We start from the raw sequence: 19,445 nt of genomic DNA, 5'->3' as shown, positions 1-19,445 counted from the left end.
TTCAACGTTCATACAGCCACGCTGCCTTCAGCTCTGACCAGCGCGCGTCCAGGCCTCGTCCCCACGCCACTTGTTCGCCCGATGGTTAACGCCGGCTACCAATGCCGCCAGCAGCCACAGTCCATTCATGTTTGACAGATCAATGCCAGTAGTGTTAGTGTTCGTCAGCGCATAGTTGTACCGGACTGTCTCCATACGCTCCCCTTTTGTCAGTCCCATCGGGGATTGTCAATTAGTAGACGCTCTTTTTTGTGACAATTTACCACCGAATGGCCTTATATTGCGTTTGTTGATCTTTGCTTCAATAGCTCATGCTAGGTTCCCATGGAAACCGATAGCACTAACGTGGCTAGTGTCATTAGAAGCACTGTTAAATCGAATGTCTCCTAGAGTTACTGTTACAATAAGCGCATTACTTCTACGATTTGTTTGTTGAAGTAAATGATCATAACTACGATTTCTTGCAGTTACATGTAACTGTCTTATATTTCATTCGACGCATATTGAGTAAAATTAACGAGCAGTTAATCATTGGCTATGAGGTCTATCTTATGTTTAATAGCTATGCATTTGTATGCATTATTTTAGTTGGGCACACAACATCGCATTGTGTGTCGAAATTGGAAAGAAGCTTTGTCATCAGGACGTGAAACATCGGCATTCTCGTGGCTTTAAGACTTTATCCATCAACAAGTGCTGCCAGGGAAAGCTAAAGGAAGTAACTCATGCATGCAAACCTACCAAAAGGCGATAACTTTCATCCAAGTGATTGACTTGACATTGGCCTCGGTGGCGACATTTCAGAGCTGGATATACTGGCGCTGTCCCGGCGGACCGTCTGCTCCATACGACAGATTTCCGGCCGGTTTCCGCTGGACTCAGTCACCCGGTTCACTCAGCAGCGCCGGCCCGACTATAAGTCTCAGTTCCAGCCGGCCCGGCGATCCAATAAAGGACGGGGTCTCAGAAGACGCATTACGCGTCGACGCGTTATGTGCGTGACAACGGCGCCGCCTAGAACGTCTGGTTTTGGCATTTTGTCGTCCTCCGTTGGACTGTATGAATGTCACCGGTCTCCCGTTATCTCCGTATCGCTAATGCTCACTGATGTCTCCGGCTTCATTCACCAGCATTCGTCGGCATCGCACAGCTTTGGCACTGATGACATGCTACCCCGTAACGGCCCGGGACGTTCAATAACCCTTTGCTTCTTTGCCGAACATTTCTGGTAATATCCAGCTGTCGTGCAAATACCTGTGTTTATTGCCCGGACTCTTTTCCGGCAAGCGTGGCGTCTCTAGCACCGCAGCTCGTTATTTGAACGCTCTGCTCACAGCCAATTAATGCGACACATCGAGCCGACCCACACGCCTCAATCCGCGAACTGCAAGCGCTCCGTCCGTGCCGAACCGATGCGGGGGCGCCGCCGCGGCGTCCAGTTTGGCCGTGTCAGCACCGGCTAACGAACAGACAGAAACGACCGTGCAGATAGCGCCTGTCGGCTCAATAGCACGACGACAGGAAATTGCGGAACGGCTGCAGCCGACGGCCGCCGGCCGCCGCGTGTAAAGGGATAATCCCAGAAAATACAGGGTTGGGCAGATAAATTGGGACAAAATACATATTTGCATTTAGAACGCCGTAGCTTAGAAATTTGTAAACATAGGCATTTCAAATTTGGATCACATATTGTCACACCAATTTTACACATTTATCACCAAATATGGTCACCGTGGTCCACCTGCATCAGTCCTTATTGGTGCCTGGACTGGCCGCACGCGCGGCGAGATCTTCCGTCTGAAATGGCTCGTAATTGTAGCCAACTGGCACTGCTGAGGCCCACTACAGTCACATGGAGACGTTCGTTAGACTCACCCGCAAAAACGCCCCAGCAACCGGAACTTGTGTGGGCTGAGGTTTAATGAGGAAGGGGGCATTTTCCCTTGGGTACAGTTTGCGGGATCCTCCGTTTCAGGAGATTTTGTATTTAATTTACTGTATGCCGGGGAGCTGACTCCTCGAAGAGCATCAATCCATGCAGGATGTTGCCTTCTTCCATCTTGTTGATTCAAACTGCCGGAATAATGGTTAGGTACTCTGTAATGGCGAACCCCCTCCCGATTCCGTAAAATAAGGGGGCCCCACGTGACCGTCAGAAGTCACCGAGTGGAATGCCATCACCGATGTCTGCTGCATGCTTTTTGAAACTAAGATCACGTCTTCGGGGCTGGTTGCGATGTTACATGGTGTTTGCGGTTGTTCATATGTTCGGTAATGGGGATACCATCGTCGAAAAAGACCTGCACGTGCTTGCTGGCTTCTCCAAGCCCTTCAAGAGGAAACAATCTTTTTAACGTCACAGCTGCTTCAATATCTATGTTAACAGGTTAATATGCATCAATGCACAAGAGTACATGTTTGAGGTGCTGGTATATCGCTTTCTCATGGCGCGGCTACCTTCGTTGTAAGCTCGCGCCCCTGTTTTCGCAAGGATCCTCTGATTTAACTAAGTTTTGCCTTTTAGCCCCCCTGGAAAACCGGGGGAGCGGCCGGTGTCAATGCAATAGGTATGTAAGGATGAGTGAATATCATCTCTTCCTCCAACGTTTACGTCTCTTCGATACACACCACTTTCAGCCATTTGATGGAGCATAGTTAGAGTATTGGCATGCATGTGCGCGCGGACTAAGGTGATAGTGGCTTGCTTAAGCCCACGTTCTGTGACCAGCCGACTCAAAATTACAACGCAGCCTGCATAACATGGAAAAGTATTCATTAGCCTATATTTATGTTCAAAAATTATCTTAATCGCTAAAAAAATAGTCGTTTTACAGGAAGTTGAAATTTGTCCCAATTTATCTGCCCAACCCTGTAGAGCTAATTACAGCGTGCTTCCCACCAAATAAATAGCCACCTGAAATGAAACGTTATGTGACATTGGCAGGCATAGTTTCCAGAGCGCGTGACAGTTGCGTATGTATGAGTGTACCTTCAGAAATTGGGAAATAACGACACTGGCTTGTTTTTCTCTCGCCAGAGATGGCATGAAAAGTCTGCGTTCTTGGCGAATGTCGAGAGGTTGGGAAAGTGGAAGCTGTCTTTTTACCGTCTGGCTGATGATTTTATATTACTTTAGTTACATTGATGATTCTATATTACTGCTCTTGCTAACGATTTATTGTGAGCCCCAAATAATTTTACGAGAAATTGAAACGAGAAATTGCCCCAAATACGAGAAATCCTCGTATCATGCAGAGGAAGTTGCATTACATGGACAGCTGACAAAGTGGTCACTTTATTGAGTGGTCATATGGCCTTGCATTGAGTCCTGATTCCACCTGTCCACTACAACTTTATTAACGTTCGTAATTTGTACTTAGCTGTTAGAACATGTCTTTCTCATAAGTTTTTCTCGCTTTTCAGGATGAGAAGAACCAAGTTTTAACCACAAACGTTTGGCTTGACCAGGTAAGGAAAGCTATATTCCCTAATTTACAGCTGGTTTATTCAACGAATATTAGGTACTTTTTCGTCCTCACTTTAACCTTTAATTGATTTTTACTCAAGCTCTACTCCCCCACCATGCCATCGAAAAGCCATAGGTATACATCGCAGAATGTTGAGCAGAATCCTAAAGGTTTTCAAATAATGCGATGCGTCATATCCATTGTGCAACTTACGAGTATCAGCTTACCTTGCTTCAGAAGCTTCCAGCGACCGCAGGTGAAATCAAGTGCATCGAGCTGCTCAATGGCCTGGATGCAGCTGTCTGGAGCAGTCTGCTCAACGTCTGATGATCTATCACTGATCTGATGTTTTTCTTTTCTTTTCTTGAACGCTAGTGATTTTATATATTTTCCCATTTCTCCCCAGGAATGGACGGATGAGCTTTTGACGTGGGATCCCAGCCAGTTTGGTAATATGAAGGAGCTGAGGGTGCCATGTGAGAAGATCTGGTTACCTGACATCGTCCTTTACAACAAGTAAGTCCACACTCGCAGTCTCCACACGCAATGCTTTTTATGTGCAGTGAAATTTGTGGACCGATCTTGATGACATAGTGCTTTGGAATGCACAAAACACAAAATTGATAGCGATATTCTAGAAAATCCATAATTAGATAAATCAACACGCGCAGTGGAAGGGTTACGAGTACTCGTACCTACTACGCCCAGTGGAAGGGGGGGGGGGGCGGATGGCGCCCCCCCTAAGATCTCAGCTCCCACTGGAGCTAGAAAGACGAAATTTGGAGGGTAGGTGGGGACCCTGTTGTGTGTGAATTTCATGACTCTAGGTCAATATCTTCAAGGTCAAATGAGGTCAAATGTGGTCGAATCTACCATATGAGTGACTTTTTAGCGTTTACACGCCGATAACTCAAAAAGTTACCGGCCGATTTCCTTTTTTTCACTATACGAAAGAACATACATTTGTTAGTAGGTATGGTGAATTTCTTGCTAATCCAGCAATGAATATGGCAGTTAGAAGCCTGCTAAGCGTAAGATGTCGCCGGCTGAAGCGGGATCGGCCGACGCGGGAAACGCGGCAATCACAATTTTGTGTTTACACACTCATAACTCAAGTTGTTACCGGCCGATTTTCAAAATTCTTTAGCCATAAAATTGCCTGCACATTTCTTAGTCTTCTAACCAAATTTGACGCGAATCAAATATAATCAGCGGCAAGGAGCGCGATGTAAAGACGGAACCGTCCCGCCCCGGCACAGTCTACAATTCAGGCGGCGCGTAGCGGCTAGCGCCGGCCGCCGCGGTGGCACGATGTTTGACTTTACACCGCTATTACTAGAAAAGCTGTGGACCAATTTTTTTATTTCTTGCACAAGAAGATGCGAAATTCAATTCTGGATAAGTAGCTAGAATTTCACATTAATATTACGTTTGCGGCGCGAGTTATTGGCGAAAAACAGGAGGGGTGGGCGAAATCCGCCCCCCCCCCTTCTTCCACTGCGCGTGTTAAAGGGACCCTCCCACCTTCAAAAAAGTTTATGAATTGGCATGAAAGTGATGTCGCTCGGTTCAGAAAGAGTGAAAACGAATATCTACCAAATTTCACCGAAAAATATTCGCCGGTTTTCATGATATTAGACTTTTACTTTTGTTTACTTTTTGGGATCTCCGCTGTTCCTAGCGACTTTATTTGGAAGCAATAGTTTGGCAGCTGAAAGTGCGGCACTTGTCGCGCGCAAAGCAGCATATACCACCGCGTGCTACAAAACGTTTTAGTCAAACATTTAAAAATCGTTAGATATCTGCGCTGACGTCACACATTCAGAGGGGCATTCCTACATATGCATTAGCCCCTCTGAATCAAAATGCTGCAATTTTGAAATTCAATATTTCCGATTTAAGGTATTTCTCGATGTTGTGAGTGCCGAAACCGGTAATTGTGAGCCAGGGACCCCATTTTAGCTATCTCAACTCAAATCTAATGTTAAGGTGGTAGGGTCCCTTTAACCCGCGCCCTGCTGGGGGGGGGGGGGTGTTTGAACACCCCCCCCTTGTGGTTTTTCGCGAATATCTCAAAAACGGCGCCGCCGTTTCTGGTACACCTTATCATACATCAATTCTACACATGTTGTGAAAATTTCAGACCAAGGTCATTCAAGGTCAGGTCACCAGGTCACTTGAAGTGACCTCACCTCATAAAAAGTTTCAATGTCTGTCATAGCTACACCGAGTGACCGATCACTTTGAAACTTTCAGCGATTGCTAAAAGCAATAGCATGTACAAAATGTATATCTCAGAATTTTGATATCGATGACCTAAGGTCAGGTCAATTTTGCGACCTCCCCATTATAAGTCAATGGGAGAAAATTGAAATGCGCCTCTTTTGGACGAAAGACATTATAAACACTCCCAAACATCGAAGTACAAGTGGTTTAGACACACTGAACATGAAAATGGTGTCCGTGACCCTTGTTTATGCCCTGAGGTCATCTTAGGTCACGAATGGTATCTAACAGTTTTTCGCAGATAACTTTTGATAGAGGCATGCTAGAGCGATGAAAACGCCTTATATGTGTTCAGCTCGACGATACGGATCGACTGATACGCAACATGACCCTTTCCGGTCAGGTCATGACCTTGACCTGAGGTCAAATTTTCAAGTTGACCTTTCAAGGTCAAGTTATAGTTCATTCGATGCGTCTTGACAAGAGGAACACGATGCCGGTACAAGTAAGCTCGTACAAGGCTTGGGTCAAAAGTTATTGCAGAAAAACTGTTTCCGAAAAAATCGGCTATTTTTGCAGTTTTTGCCCCCTGCAGGCAAAACCGTTGACGTTAGGTCAAATCTGAGAGAATTACTCAGAAAGGGCGTTAATAGGGCTATCGAATGCGTTTTTCCGCGGCGCTGTAGCTCTGTTGGTTCCCGAGTTATGCGTTGGCTTCTTGGAAATTTTCGACATTCGACCTGGAAATCGGCGAAATTTTGCCTTCAATGACCTCTGGTGACCTGACCTTTGACCTGACCAAAAAATTGACCGAAGTGATTTCGTCATTATTTTTGACGCTCTTTCGAACGCCGCCTTCCGCGTATCGCTACGTGGCCCAGGAGCCGAGTTACAAGGGGGGGGGGGTGTTCAAGCACCCCCCCAGCAGGGCGTGGAAATCCAGGACCCCCAGCCGGGCGCGGGTTAAGAATCGAAGTGAATACCTAGACAAATATGCCAACAAGAGCTGTCTGACAAATAGGCAACTAGCATGATAAAAAGGTGGTTAGAATTATTCATTTTAGCAAATCAGCATACTATTGTAAACCTAATAGCTGTCTAATGTAATATAAAGATATTGGACCAGTGGGGTGCGGGCGTCATGTATTGTTCATCTATGGAAGATGAGCATGAGCTTGTGGACTTTCCTTCAGTGGTGCATGGGAGATTTTAATCGGCTGTTTAATGCATTGTGTTGTTCCTTAACTATTCTCGTTCACAACAACAAAATAATCCAATAACTTCAGCCGCCAAATAAACAGATACAACTGATTTTGTAAATAATCGATGCATCTTATTCACATCAAGCTAATCATTATCAGCTCCTCAGCTGTAATAAGCTTACACTTGGTCCTAAATATCTGTGTTAGGTGCTCTAGTTCAAGTTCACCTGTGACAATAACTACATCTCTGAAAAGAGCCCAACTAACTGCCTATAGTAGGCACTAAGTCTGTCCGGCTGACAATAAGGCATAAAGACATGTTTTCAGCATGGTTGTCATGATCAATTACACTGCCTGCGTTTTAAAACTTTTTTCAAAAGGTCGGAGGTTTCTCAGCTATTTTTATACAAGTTTTGTGTGCTGAATCCGAAAAAGCTGTCCATTTTTCTCGATTAGCTCGAGTTTTCGAACTATGTCAAGGATAAAAGTTCACACACTGATGCATTTATAGGCCGACATTGGAGTGGGCATGCTGATATATTTTTCCCAAGGTTGGATATTTCTCAGCCGTTCTAACACAAGTTTCGTGTGCTGAGTTCAAAAAAGCTATCCATTTTTCTCGATTAGCTCGAGTTTTCACACTATGTCAAGGATACACACCGATGCATTAATATGCACATTGGAGTGGGCATGCTGATACATTGTTCCCCAAAGTTGGAGAATTCTCAGCTGTTCTATAATAAAAGTTTCGTGTGCTGAATCCAACAAAGCTATCCATTTTTCTCGATTAGCTCCAGTTTTCACACTATGTCACGGATAACAGCTCACACACTGATATATTAATATGAATCTTGGAGTGGGCATACTGATGCATTTTCCCCAAAGATGGAAGATTTCTCAACTGTTCTGATGCAAGTTTTGTGTGCCGAATTCGGAAAAGGTATCCATTTTTCTCGATTAGCTCGAGCTCCCACACTATGTCAAGGATACACACCGATGCATTAATATGCACATTGGAGTGGGCATGCTGATACATTTTGCACTTTTTTAGGTCCCATCTCGATTATTTCCCAGAAAACTGGTGATTGTAGTGAAGAGCAGGTAGAATGTTTCCACAAAGACTGTGTGGCCACAAAGTGTGATGGAAAAACGGTATAAGGGTCGGTGGGACGTCAACTTCCTGGCGGACTATTGCTGGTGCTTGAAGAGGGACGTCCCATGTGTTCAACACAGTCGAAAATCCGTAAAAAGGCCATTTGTGTCACAGCAGTGCGTGTGTACTGTAATCGGAATTCACTTATAGTGGGTCAGTTTGCAATTTAAACATATATATGCTTCTGTGTGATTAACTATACTAAGCCAATCAGCATAACTGTGAACATATGAGCAAAACGACGTATCTTAAAAAATCGAGCTAATCGAGCAAAACGGATTCCATTTCCGGAATCAGCGTGAAAAACTGACCTATAAACAGTTGAGAAACCATTGACCTTATAAATCACGCAGACCAGTGTTATAACAGAAAATCTCTTTGCTGTCACTGAGACTTCTGCCGCGACTACATAGAAACTATTGCGATTCTAAGTGCGGGACTCTGACGGCAGACCATCATGGAGTCTTTGTGATGCTCCTGTCGCTGACCTTTGACCAATGACCACTGGTAGGTCATCGCGATTCTCCTGCCGCCGGCCCTCCCTCTTCCCTGGCGGACCAGCGCCATGCATCAGACCGGGCTCGCCTTATCGTTTCCTCCACGCCGACCACCGGCGCGCCAGATCAATTGACGGCGCGTCGCAATTGTCCCATCCGGCCGGCGGCGCGCGGAGGGCGCCATGTGGTCACCGATAGAGCCGCGCCGTGGTGGACCTCGCGGCTGGTCTCTGGCCGCACCGACCGCTGGCAAACCGCACCGTGGAACAGAGACACTGCGGGCTGACGCAAGATACATGCAGAACTCTGCATCCAGCTTTCAGCGTTGTACGGAAAAGTCTTCTATTGCACTGTGTAGTAGGGGAAGCGGGGGTAGCACCGCCATGTGGGCAACACCGCCATCCCCTCTATCGGCAAAACTCTGAATTGTAAATGTAAACACCTGCCATTTCGGTGTCCAAACGGAAGCGGGGCGCCACGTGAGGTAGGTCTCGCTAAGATTTATTTGATTTTAAGATCGCAATTGCCCATTTTGTGAATTACTAACCATCGTTGTAACCATTTGGCATGTTGTAGCACCAAGTAAGTGGTCATTTCAAGTCAAAATACCTCGATTTTTCCGTTAAATTTGAGGGCATGAAGTGCTCTTCGTTGAGAAAGGAATTACAGAAGAATCGCGTCCCGGCTTGTTTTCCCGTCGGGGCGTTATCGGCCCATGACTGTGTGTGGGGTAACACCGCCATGCTCGGCGGTGCTACCCCAAGGGGTGGCAAAATGGATAAAGCCGCAATGATGACTCACTCAGCTCGGAGAAGAGCTTTAGTTAGGCCGCAAACGTCGTCTGTTTTTTAACCTCACGTTCGACTTCACTGGATGTTTCGAAATAAACGTGAATTTGCCAGGCTGTGTATGCATATTGTCCGCACCAAACAGTCTGATCTGTGACAAACTAACAACCAACTCTTGTGTGTCTTATATGAGTATGAGTTACTATTTCAGACAGCAGTAACGCTACCAAGGGCGTCTGTCACCGTAAGGCCGATCTGTGGATAACACCACCATCGGTGGCGGTGCTACCCGCACATTTTTGGAGGACGAAAAATGCAGGACTTGTTTTCGACGTCTGTAAAGTAGCGAAATTTTATAATGGAGTGCTGGAAACTTTGCCAACATGTAGGAAAACATCCCTACTTTCACATGAGTGCAAAAGGAGCTTCGTTTTTACTACGCATATCAGCTCGGTGAGCAGAACTGCTTAAGGTGGCGGTGTTCCCCCCGCTTCCCCTACTTGATAATAAGTATTATAAAAAGTCAGTGATATTATATGCCTAAACAACTTTTGGGTTTCATATTTGTGCTGCAGTGTGATCAGTTAGGCCGGGTAACTACATTTGACAGGAATATTAATTATAGTGCGTTAGATCACGTAATGAATGTAATTAGCTTCCCGGAACGCGTGCCATTTGCAGCGGCTGGTGCTCCGTGATATCACCCTCCCCTCCCACGGTGCCTCTCGCGAGCTGATGCTGCGGGCTGCTGCGGGCCGGACGCAGCTGGCGCGGCCGCCGCTCGTTAGGGCCGGGCGGGTGTGATTTAGCCGGGTCATTGGCGCCGACCGGGGCAGCCGCCGACCGGACACCAACGCAGCAGCTGCGGGAGAGACTCAGCGCTGACCTCTCCGGCTGAAACTGAACAGCAGAGAGCCCTCCACGCGACAGGGCCATTGTCCGACTCAGCCGCGAGAAACAAAGAACACCCGGGGAAGGACATGCTGCTTGTGTCACTTGTCTCTGCCGAACGGGCCGGGAGGGGAGAGGGGCAGATCCGTCTGGAGCTGACAGCTCGCTCTCAAGGTGCTAAGGAGCGCTGAGAAGCTCACCGTCGATTGAAATGCAAATGGAAGGGATAAAATTTGAGCTGGGACGCTCAGTAAATAATAGCATTAGACGCGTTGTTTGTGAGTGTCCTCTGATGCATCGCTGTTCTGAACTTTGCCACGCTCTAGCGAGTAGTTCTGCGAAGTGCGGCATCTACAAAGTGGGATAATTTCCTGCGCTCAGGAAAACACCAGGAAGCCTTTTATGTTCCTCGACCGTGAAGGAGGTATTACATTCTACGTGTAGTTGATGACAAATGAAATATTCAGAAGGTTGGAATTGTACAATTTAAGCAGAAATCAAACCATTCCAGTGCAAACAGAAATCTGACTTTAAATTCATTTTTGTCCTCAACGTAGCCTTGTTCAAACTAACTATTCATCTCGCATTGTCAATGCTTAAATTGGTCACCTGCTCTCCTGCTATTGCAGTGCCGACGACTACACACGCGGCTACATGAACAGCAAGGCGATGGTCCATCACAACGGGCGCGTGTTCTGGCCGCCGCCCACCAAGTTTCGGTCCACGTGCGCCGTGGATGTCACCTACTTCCCGTTCGACGACCAGACGTGCATCCTCAAACTGGGCAGCTGGACCTACAACGGCTTCCAGGTGAGGTGCCGCTCGATCAGGATCTCCGCAGTGAGACCGATGACGGCCACTTCCGCGGGCGGGCAGTAGAAGCGCGCGTTGCGGTACAGCCTACCTTCAGGCGCGCGGAGCCAGCGCCATCTATGAACAGTTATATCGATTGCTGGGTTCGCACGCCGTCATAGCATACTGCGGTCAGCATAATTGTAGCTCCACCCATTTATCTTACTTTGTACCTAATGATGTTAATATCAAAATGCACCACTAGCTACAGTAAGGAAAAGTTAATTTTAAGGTCACTTTAGGGTGCTAATGCTATGCAAATTTTCGGTCCTCCGTAATGCAAAACACTTGGAGGTCGGCTTAGGATGCCAGTAATGTGACGATTTCCACATTTCAATGAATTTCTGATGAGGCGCTAACGCCGATGGGGTGCTCTGGGTCAAACACGGCCAAACGGGGCTTTTTAGAAGGAAGGGTAAATTGGTGTTGAGAAAAGTGCAGACTTGAAAAATATATCCTTCAATTTCAAGTTAAATGAGAAACATTTACATTTCTCACTTAAATGGATGCATAACGAAGTTTGATGTATTGGCAAGACTCCAAATAATCAATCTTTTTCAGCTCAACTCATCATCTTTGCTCTAAAGCAAAACACCTCATTGCTGAATGATTGACGTTTTCGTTGAGGCTCGTAATAAGTTCCTTTTTCAAAAGAACGACATCAAACAACAAACAACATCCCTTTCGCGGAGCAAGCTTTTTCTTCAAGCTGGTGCTCAGCTATATTCTGATGCCACCACATCCACTACCATCGTCGATCCTTATCTCTCTGTTCTCCTCATGTGCTTCACCTGCTTTCATTTAGTGACAGTTTGCCCACTTTAATCCAACTGGATGATGCTATTGTGCAGTTCAGCTCCATCGCCGTTTCAATATAAATCCTCTGTCATCTCTGCGTTGGCACTGGACGGCGCCCGACGCTCGACGTCGCTGTGTTAGTTTCAGTGACACAAAAGGTACTTACATTTCTGTCGGTTCAGTGCCGCGCCCATCCAGCGGCTCTGCCGGACCACCACTGTTCGGAATGAGATGGCCCATTGATCTGTCCATGTCGCGATCCTGATAAACGGATCGACCTTGGCCGGACCGTGCCGCCGAATACGCCAGCCGCTGTCTGACGGCCGCCCGGCGTGGACACTGGACAGTGTTGTAACATCTCAGCACGACTCCTCTCTCCCCTCTCTCCGCTCTCTCTCCCTCATCCATTGCAGCAGCAGTCGGCGCCATTAGAGGCGGCCGGCTCTCCGGAAGACTCGCCTCCGCCACACAGGGAGCACAAAGCCGCTTGAATAATATTCTCTGAACGCGTTTTCAAAGGAGACCGATCTGTTTTGCTCTTCAGAGTGAGCGGCCGTTTCCGTTGCTCTGTCTTATTGCTTTTCGCGCAGCAGCAGGCCGTTGCGAAAATATGCTGGCAGCATGATGTGCCGACTTCCGATGAGGCCTGCCTCGCAGTCAATCTGTCCGATCCAAATGATCTCCAGTGCCTTATTCTGCGGAGAAATGTGAAGAAAATGTGCTCTATGAGCCAGCCTTGTATCCAGTGTCACTCAATGATGGATGTTTTTCTCTGCTGATATATTCATAGTGTATTTTCTGAGAATTGGAAATATCAGTGACATTACTTGTCAAGGCGATCTGGGCTACATAATGGCGTGGTCATCTCGTATCTCCTGGCCTGCATGCGCTGTATGACCTCACTCCTGACTCTGAGTAACAATATTTGTTATTTTTTGCATAACAAGCCCTCGCACAATGTCATAATCGAACAAAGCTTATTTTATAAGTTTATGCAGCAAAGCTCCACATCATATTTATTTGCGTCTTTTCTCCTCATGTGACGCTGATGTGTAGTGTGTACGTAAATATTTTCTGGTAACTCTAACTAACTTCGTCGTAACAGCAGCGCATTCGCTAATCAGTAACACCCACGTCTATTGCCGTCACGATACGCTGCGAATCGAACCCCGCTGCCTATTTGCAGTTACAGCTCAGATGGTTGCTCTATATCAACTTGTCGCGCCATTTGCTTGCATGACCTTATACGCTGGCGATTTACTAACGAGCGAACTCAATTTATCAGTGCCGTGACCTATCGAATTTCAGCTAAGTTCGCGGTGAGTCCGTGCTGCCACTGCTGACCCGCTGAGCTTACCCTGAGACACTGGCGCCCTGTGTGTGTGCAGGTGGACGTGACCAACCGAACGGAGCAGGTGGACCTCACCAACTACATCCCCAACGGCGAGTGGGAGCTGCTGGAGGCGCGCATCAACAGAAACGTCGTCTACTACAGGTGAGCTCCGGGCATCGTCTGACACAGACACTGGCCTCAGAGCAGCGCGGGTGGATTCCCCTTCACTGCTGCAGAGAACACGCTGCAGCTAAATCAGAGTTGAAATATCAGCCTGGAAGACCTGCAGGGTTCTGGGAATACCGCGCAAGCTGTCTTAATGCCGGATGTTGTGCTCACGCTTATAACATTTGGATTAGTTCTGGATTAAAATTTAACGTTTAACCAACGAAACTGATGAGCTCGTTTGAGCGTGCCTAATGTATTCTGCAAAGTAAAAAAAAAATGTTGTACGAATAGATCTTTCTTATGTGTCCGTAACTTCAGCTGTCTCTTTGAGCAGTCTGCTACCAACTCATAGTGATATTCATTTTCATCAACGTATATTATATTCTTCAACAAGTCGTTTTTCAAAATGTCTTTTAAAGGGCTTGGTAAAAATATGTCATCTCAGCGTTCAGGTCAATGCCATTACAGAGCGACTAATTTGAAATAGCCACACACAAATAACTTCATGACATTGTAGAATAATTAAAAGTTGTCAACATTCAATTAATGAAGTCACTGAGCCATTAAAGGCAATAAGCTAAAATAAATAAAGAGCATGTTTTTCCGATTTTTGATCGCTGTTCGCTATACAAAGAACTAACAGCATCCCTTGTTTATTGCTTGCTAAGATATATTCGTTTTTGTTGTTCAAAACTCATCCAAGAACTTGTTTGAAATATCCACGTTCTTCTGTTTGAACCTGCAACAGGCGACTCGGCTCATAAATATGTATCCGTTTTGTAAACGGATTTTGTTTTCGCAGGCCAGCACTCACCACTGATGTTTTATCCCGCCAATCCATCAAACATCGAACTCTGCCTTCACTTTCACGGTCGTTCGATATATCACATTTAATGTCTGACTGCGCCATTATCTGAGCTCAGTCTCGATGTTCAGTGTTCCTCCGTTCGTGACACATCTGACGTCACCCGTTCTGACGTCATAGCTGCTGTCCGGAGCCGTTCCCTGACGTCACCATCACTCTAATCATCCGGCGGAAGACGCTGTTCTACATGTACAACATCGTGCTGCCGTGCATGATGATGTCGGTGCTGACGCTGCTGGTGTTCTGCATGCCACCCGAGAGCGGCGAGAAGATCGGCCTCGGCGTCACGGTGCTGCTCGCCTTCAGCGTGTTCATGCTGGCCATCGCCGAGAAGATGCCAGAGACCTCCGACAGCGTTCCGCTCATAGGTGAGTGACTCTGGTCGAACAGACATTATCGTCCCGTTTTCTGTTCTGATTTAATTTGTTTTATTCTATTCCCTTTACGTTTTATTCCGGGGCGGGCCGTTTCCATTGGTGACTGACGGGTTGTTTTCAGAGCCACAAATCGAGATTGAAGATGACAGCCCAGTTAGAGATGCTGACTCGGAGAAATTGATGGTGACCTCGTTCGACGACCATGAATACTTAAACTGGGTCCCTGAGTTCGGAGATCTGGTCTACATCAGTGTTAGTCGAGCGCTTCATTGGGTCGCTGAGTTGCGTCGAGCTACAAATTTTGTAGGTTGCGTCACTGCATCCGTAATTCATTTGTTCACGGGATAACGTTTATGCGGACTCATGTAGTTATTTTCCCGTTCTCTTTCTCCCTCGAAGCCCTGTCTTGAACGCGTGCTGGATATTAACGTTCTTGCTCAGAAGGTCTTGGTCTGATGCTGATCGCCACGGTATTATCCTGTCAGCTTCCAACGCGCTTCGGTGCACAGTCGATCCCAGACTAATGTTGTCGGGGCTTTTGTCGGCTTCGCGCATTGTCGGGCGCAAAACGTAGGAAATAACCTTCAATTCTTTACGCGTGCCCTTCATCATTTTGTCACCTTTACAACATATCGCCTTCAAGCCGAAAACAGCGCTAGCCCTAAATCATCGGAGCGTGGCTGGTTAAAAGCCTCCAACAGAATCTAGTTTTATGGCTGAGTGGAAAATTGATAGGAAAACTATACGGAGGCTGGAGTTGATGGCTGCATTACTTATCTTTGTATCGCGGGCGCGCGGGCACTGTCCAACAGGACAGCAACTCTACATCTCCGGACACAGGGACGCTTTTAGACCCCAGATCACGACACTGGGAACACGGTGTCGCGGCCGGCCGGCCGGGGTCGATCCCGGGCGGCCGGCCGAGCAGTCGGTGACGGCGCCGGCGGCGGTATTTTCTGAGAGCCATCTCCGCCCGGGCCGGCTGAGCGACACAGCCGAGAGATACACGCTGTTGGTGTGACGCTGGCGTCAGACTGGCCGGCAGTTGGGGCCGATGGATGGAGCCACGGCCGGCTGGGCAGGCCGCTGCTGCTGCTGGGAGAGCGGCAGTCGACTGCGCGGCGGCGGCGAACGCCCGAACGGCCGCGGGCAGACGGAACCGTCCCGGCCTGCGAGGCGACAAAAACATGCAGAAACAGTTGAGCTACGCGGCATTGTGTGCTTATAAAATGGTGTGACAATATCAATAACATTCTTAAACATTACGATAATGACACATTACATCCACTTGAAAAAATCAACTAGTAACATATTTCAACTTACATTCTCCTGGTTTTATATGAAAGAAACGTTTTTGTCTTTGCGTTGATCTCGGGAAAAATAACACTTCCCGTCTTTCAGTAAATGTCGACGTCGGGCGTCTTTATGCCTTTTGGAGCGCGGTCTGTCGGGCGTCAGAGATTATGGCGTCCAACTTCCCAGTCGCCTATAACTGTCGACAGTCTGAACTGCTACCGATCGCGCAAGTATCCACTAACTCCAACGGCTCCTTTGGCTAGAATTATTACCAAAGTTTGTAGGCCAAGTGGGCCCCTCGCGCCAGCCTCCGCCGCGGCGCCTTCCTCCATAGTCCTGATTTCCAATCGTGTTCGTCAGCCTACGCTGCGCCTCATTTGTGTCCAGATGGTAGACCAATGCGCCGTTAAATCATCGCGTAATCAGTACCGATGCATCATCTGGCACCGTGACTCACGGATCTCATGGTCGATGAGATAGGGCTCATGAATGTCTGAGCGGGTGGCCGCTCTGATCGGAGCTGGGTCGGCCGCTGCAGCTCAGTGGTCCGCCCATGGTGTTCAGCGCCACGGCACAGGGTCAGTTTCAGGGCTAACTATAGAAATGGTGCCGTGAGAGTCGTCCCGCGAAGCAGTCCACTCCACCCAGATCGTTCAAACATGCTTAAAATTCCCATCGTGATCGTTCGGGGTAAGCCAAGCTTTTGGGGCAGATCCGGGAAATCCACGGAATGGCTGCTGGGATTTTGTTCAGTTCTATAGGTTCGCAGTATCGCATATCGGGTATGTTCAATGTGGCATGTCTCTCACATATAAGTATGTTCCGTTCCGGGATGGCTACGCCTGCGCGACGTCTTTAATTTCTCTCATAGTTGAGGTACAGCGTACGAAAATGAGAGCCGAGAAAAGTGCCATCACTTGACGATCCAGATAGGGCCCGAACTGATCTGGGAGCAAGGCCATTAGAGAAAGTCGCCGGAATATGAGCACACAATTAATGCCATAGTTATGTAATTTTGTGTCATCATGATTCATGACAGGAATCCCAGAAGGTATAGAGAATGTGATTGGACATGCCTCTTTAGTTACTTAACCCGCGCGGGGCTGGGGTCTCCAGCCGAACGCGCGGGGCTGGGGGGGGGGGGGGTAAATTTTACCCCCCCTGTTATCTCCCGAACTAATGGTCCGATTTGGAAAATTCAAGCGCCATTCGAAAGATCTCATCACGAACAACTAAAAACATATACTTAATTTTAAGTTTGAGGTCAAGGTCAAGGTCAGGTCAAGGGTACAAATTGCAAGTTCCTACAGTATCGGCCTTGCACCGTAGTTGCCGAAGAATGGAGTCATGGACTGAGACTGATCGCCCAAAACGTGTTCTTAGGCTACCAAGACAATATTCGTTGCATACAATATCATTCAGAGGTCAAGGTCAAGGTCAGGTCAGGTCAGGTCAGGTCACCAAAAACAAAATATAGAAAAGGGCATGTGCGACACATGTTTTATGGGTCATTTTACTCATAGAATTCAATAGGCACACTCAATAAGTGATATGGACCACCTCTGGATGAATTTCAGGTCGAGGTCAGGTCAAGGTCAGGTCAAGTGAGGTCAAATTTTGAAGTTGGTTGCTAAGGCCTAAAAAGGTGTCTATCTGATGCAGTTTTTCACGGCGAGTCGAATGGTGCTATTTAGTATTTTTGTTTCCGTACGAGGTCCAGAACTTCCAAAAAAGTCATTTTTCAATTTTTTTGTGTGTCGTGACGTCATACAATTTTGAATAACTCCCACATTTTTGAACCGATTCTTCTAAAACTTCGTATGTAGGTACACATAGACCACTTCTCTGACATATATTCCGGTTTTTTCGATACACTCAAAATTTTGGATTTTATAGCTATTTTCCCAAAAAAGTCAGTTTTTTTGGAAAAATTTGGGCCAAAATCCAAACTTTTCAAAAAACCGAGATAGCCATTTGATAGACAAAGTAGAATTACGTATATCCTTTTTTGTTACGTCTTGATTCCTTTAAAAATGAAGATGTTAGCGGTGTTTGAACGTTTGCCGTTTTTGAGGCGAAAATGGCGAACATGACGTCACTAAAACGTCAATTTCTCAAAAAATTTCCGACGGATTTCGCTCAAATTTTCAGGGAACGTGTCAAATTGATGTAAGAAAAGGTACGTTTTTGAGATATTGCAAAAATTCGCGAGGGGGGGGGTAAAATTTACCCCCCAGCCCCGCGCGGGTTAAATCATTTTGGTGTCAATATATGCCAATAACCTCGGGTTGCTTGCTACACGCTATGCCATTTCATTCCTAGGATATCGATCGATGTGATAAAAACCATAAAATGGGGACCAGCAAAACGACAGGCTTTGAAAATGCGACAGCTACGTTCAATGCACGGCTCGCACAATATCCAATTTTTTGGCGTTAATTTAGTCTATCAGGAGTTGACGGTGCTATCCTTCAGAACTTGTATCAACAGTAAAGTTCCTACCTTGAGCTGCCTATCCGGACTGGTTAAGCTGTTTAGGTTAAAATATTCATGCATCATGTCGTCTCACTTTGGTATTGTGCAATGCTCATGTTCCAGGGCCCGGCACTGTCGGGTGCTGTTATTTATATGAGTCGATGCGAATAGGATGCTCAGATATCCTGTTTCATCCGCATCCTGTTCTTGGTCATGTTCCATAATTATATCGTTGTAAGGTCTTACAATCTTGTGCGAATAAGTAACATATAACTTTGAAGTGACTACGTCTTTGTTGTGTTCTAAGCCGATTGCACTTTCACGCTATCGTAGAAAGGGCTCCGATGAATAGCCCAACGTCCTTTGATTATTACATGCTCTCGCGATATGCCAAAAGTGGGTGTCGAGTCGTATTTTAGATCAAATTACCCTTCACGTAAAGGGAGCCACAAACCAAAATAAATTGAATCTAGGTGGTGGGAGGTAGTGTCCTTAACCCTCGCATGTGTGCAGCGTTTGCCAGCTTCTAACGTGTAGGGGGAAGGGGGGTCGGTTGGACACCGCTTGCCGTTTGGCCCCTGATGGACGTAGAGCTTCGCGGAAAAACGAGCGTGTTGCCCGTGACGAGAGAAAGCCGATGATACCCAATGTAAAGGTCCTAGGTCATTGGTTGACCTTCCAGGTCAGGCCAATGAAAGTCGTAAAGTGTGGCTGCTATGGGGTTTTTCGGGGTGCTGATCACGAATATCGTGTTATTTTTATCACAGATGATGTCTTTAAGTATTTAGACCAGGTCGGGTCAGGTCAGGTCAGGTCAACCGGTAGGGGTTGTGACGGGTATTCGTAATACGTGTCAACCGCCTCTGACAGCTTCGTAACATGTTACGAAGGCACCAAAACTACTTCGGAAATGTTCAAATGGTTTCTAAATTCAAATTCAGCTCCAAAAACTAGCTTAGAAACATGTAAAGCTGGAAAAAGTGAACCGAGGTCACCAAAGGTCAATGACCTGACCTGACCTTCAGGTGATCTTGACATCCACCTTATTGCATGGGAG

General features: G+C 46.9%; 1 protein-coding gene across 1 annotated transcript in view; it reads left to right on the top strand.

Moving 5' to 3' along the window:
• LOC122379606 (neuronal acetylcholine receptor subunit alpha-10-like) overlaps positions 1 to 19,445 on the top strand; it is a 48,050-nt gene that overhangs the window by 17,511 nt on the left and 11,094 nt on the right. The window contains exons 3-7 of the mRNA XM_043361940.1: positions 3,424 to 3,468; positions 3,874 to 3,983; positions 10,854 to 11,034; positions 13,263 to 13,369; positions 14,361 to 14,608. Of these exons, the coding sequence (XP_043217875.1) occupies positions 3,424 to 3,468; positions 3,874 to 3,983; positions 10,854 to 11,034; positions 13,263 to 13,369; positions 14,361 to 14,608 (691 nt within the window). The remainder of the gene's footprint in view (positions 1 to 3,423; positions 3,469 to 3,873; positions 3,984 to 10,853; positions 11,035 to 13,262; positions 13,370 to 14,360; positions 14,609 to 19,445) is intronic.

The sequence above is a fragment of the Amphibalanus amphitrite genome, unplaced genomic scaffold (assembly GCF_019059575.1).
Source record: "Amphibalanus amphitrite isolate SeventyFive unplaced genomic scaffold, NRLGWU_Aamphi_draft 000081F_arrow, whole genome shotgun sequence".
In the NCBI taxonomy this organism is placed as follows: Eukaryota; Metazoa; Arthropoda; class Thecostraca; order Balanomorpha; family Balanidae; genus Amphibalanus; species Amphibalanus amphitrite.
Note: the sequence above shows the minus strand (reverse complement) of the source record. Positions and strands in the feature narration are given on the sequence as shown.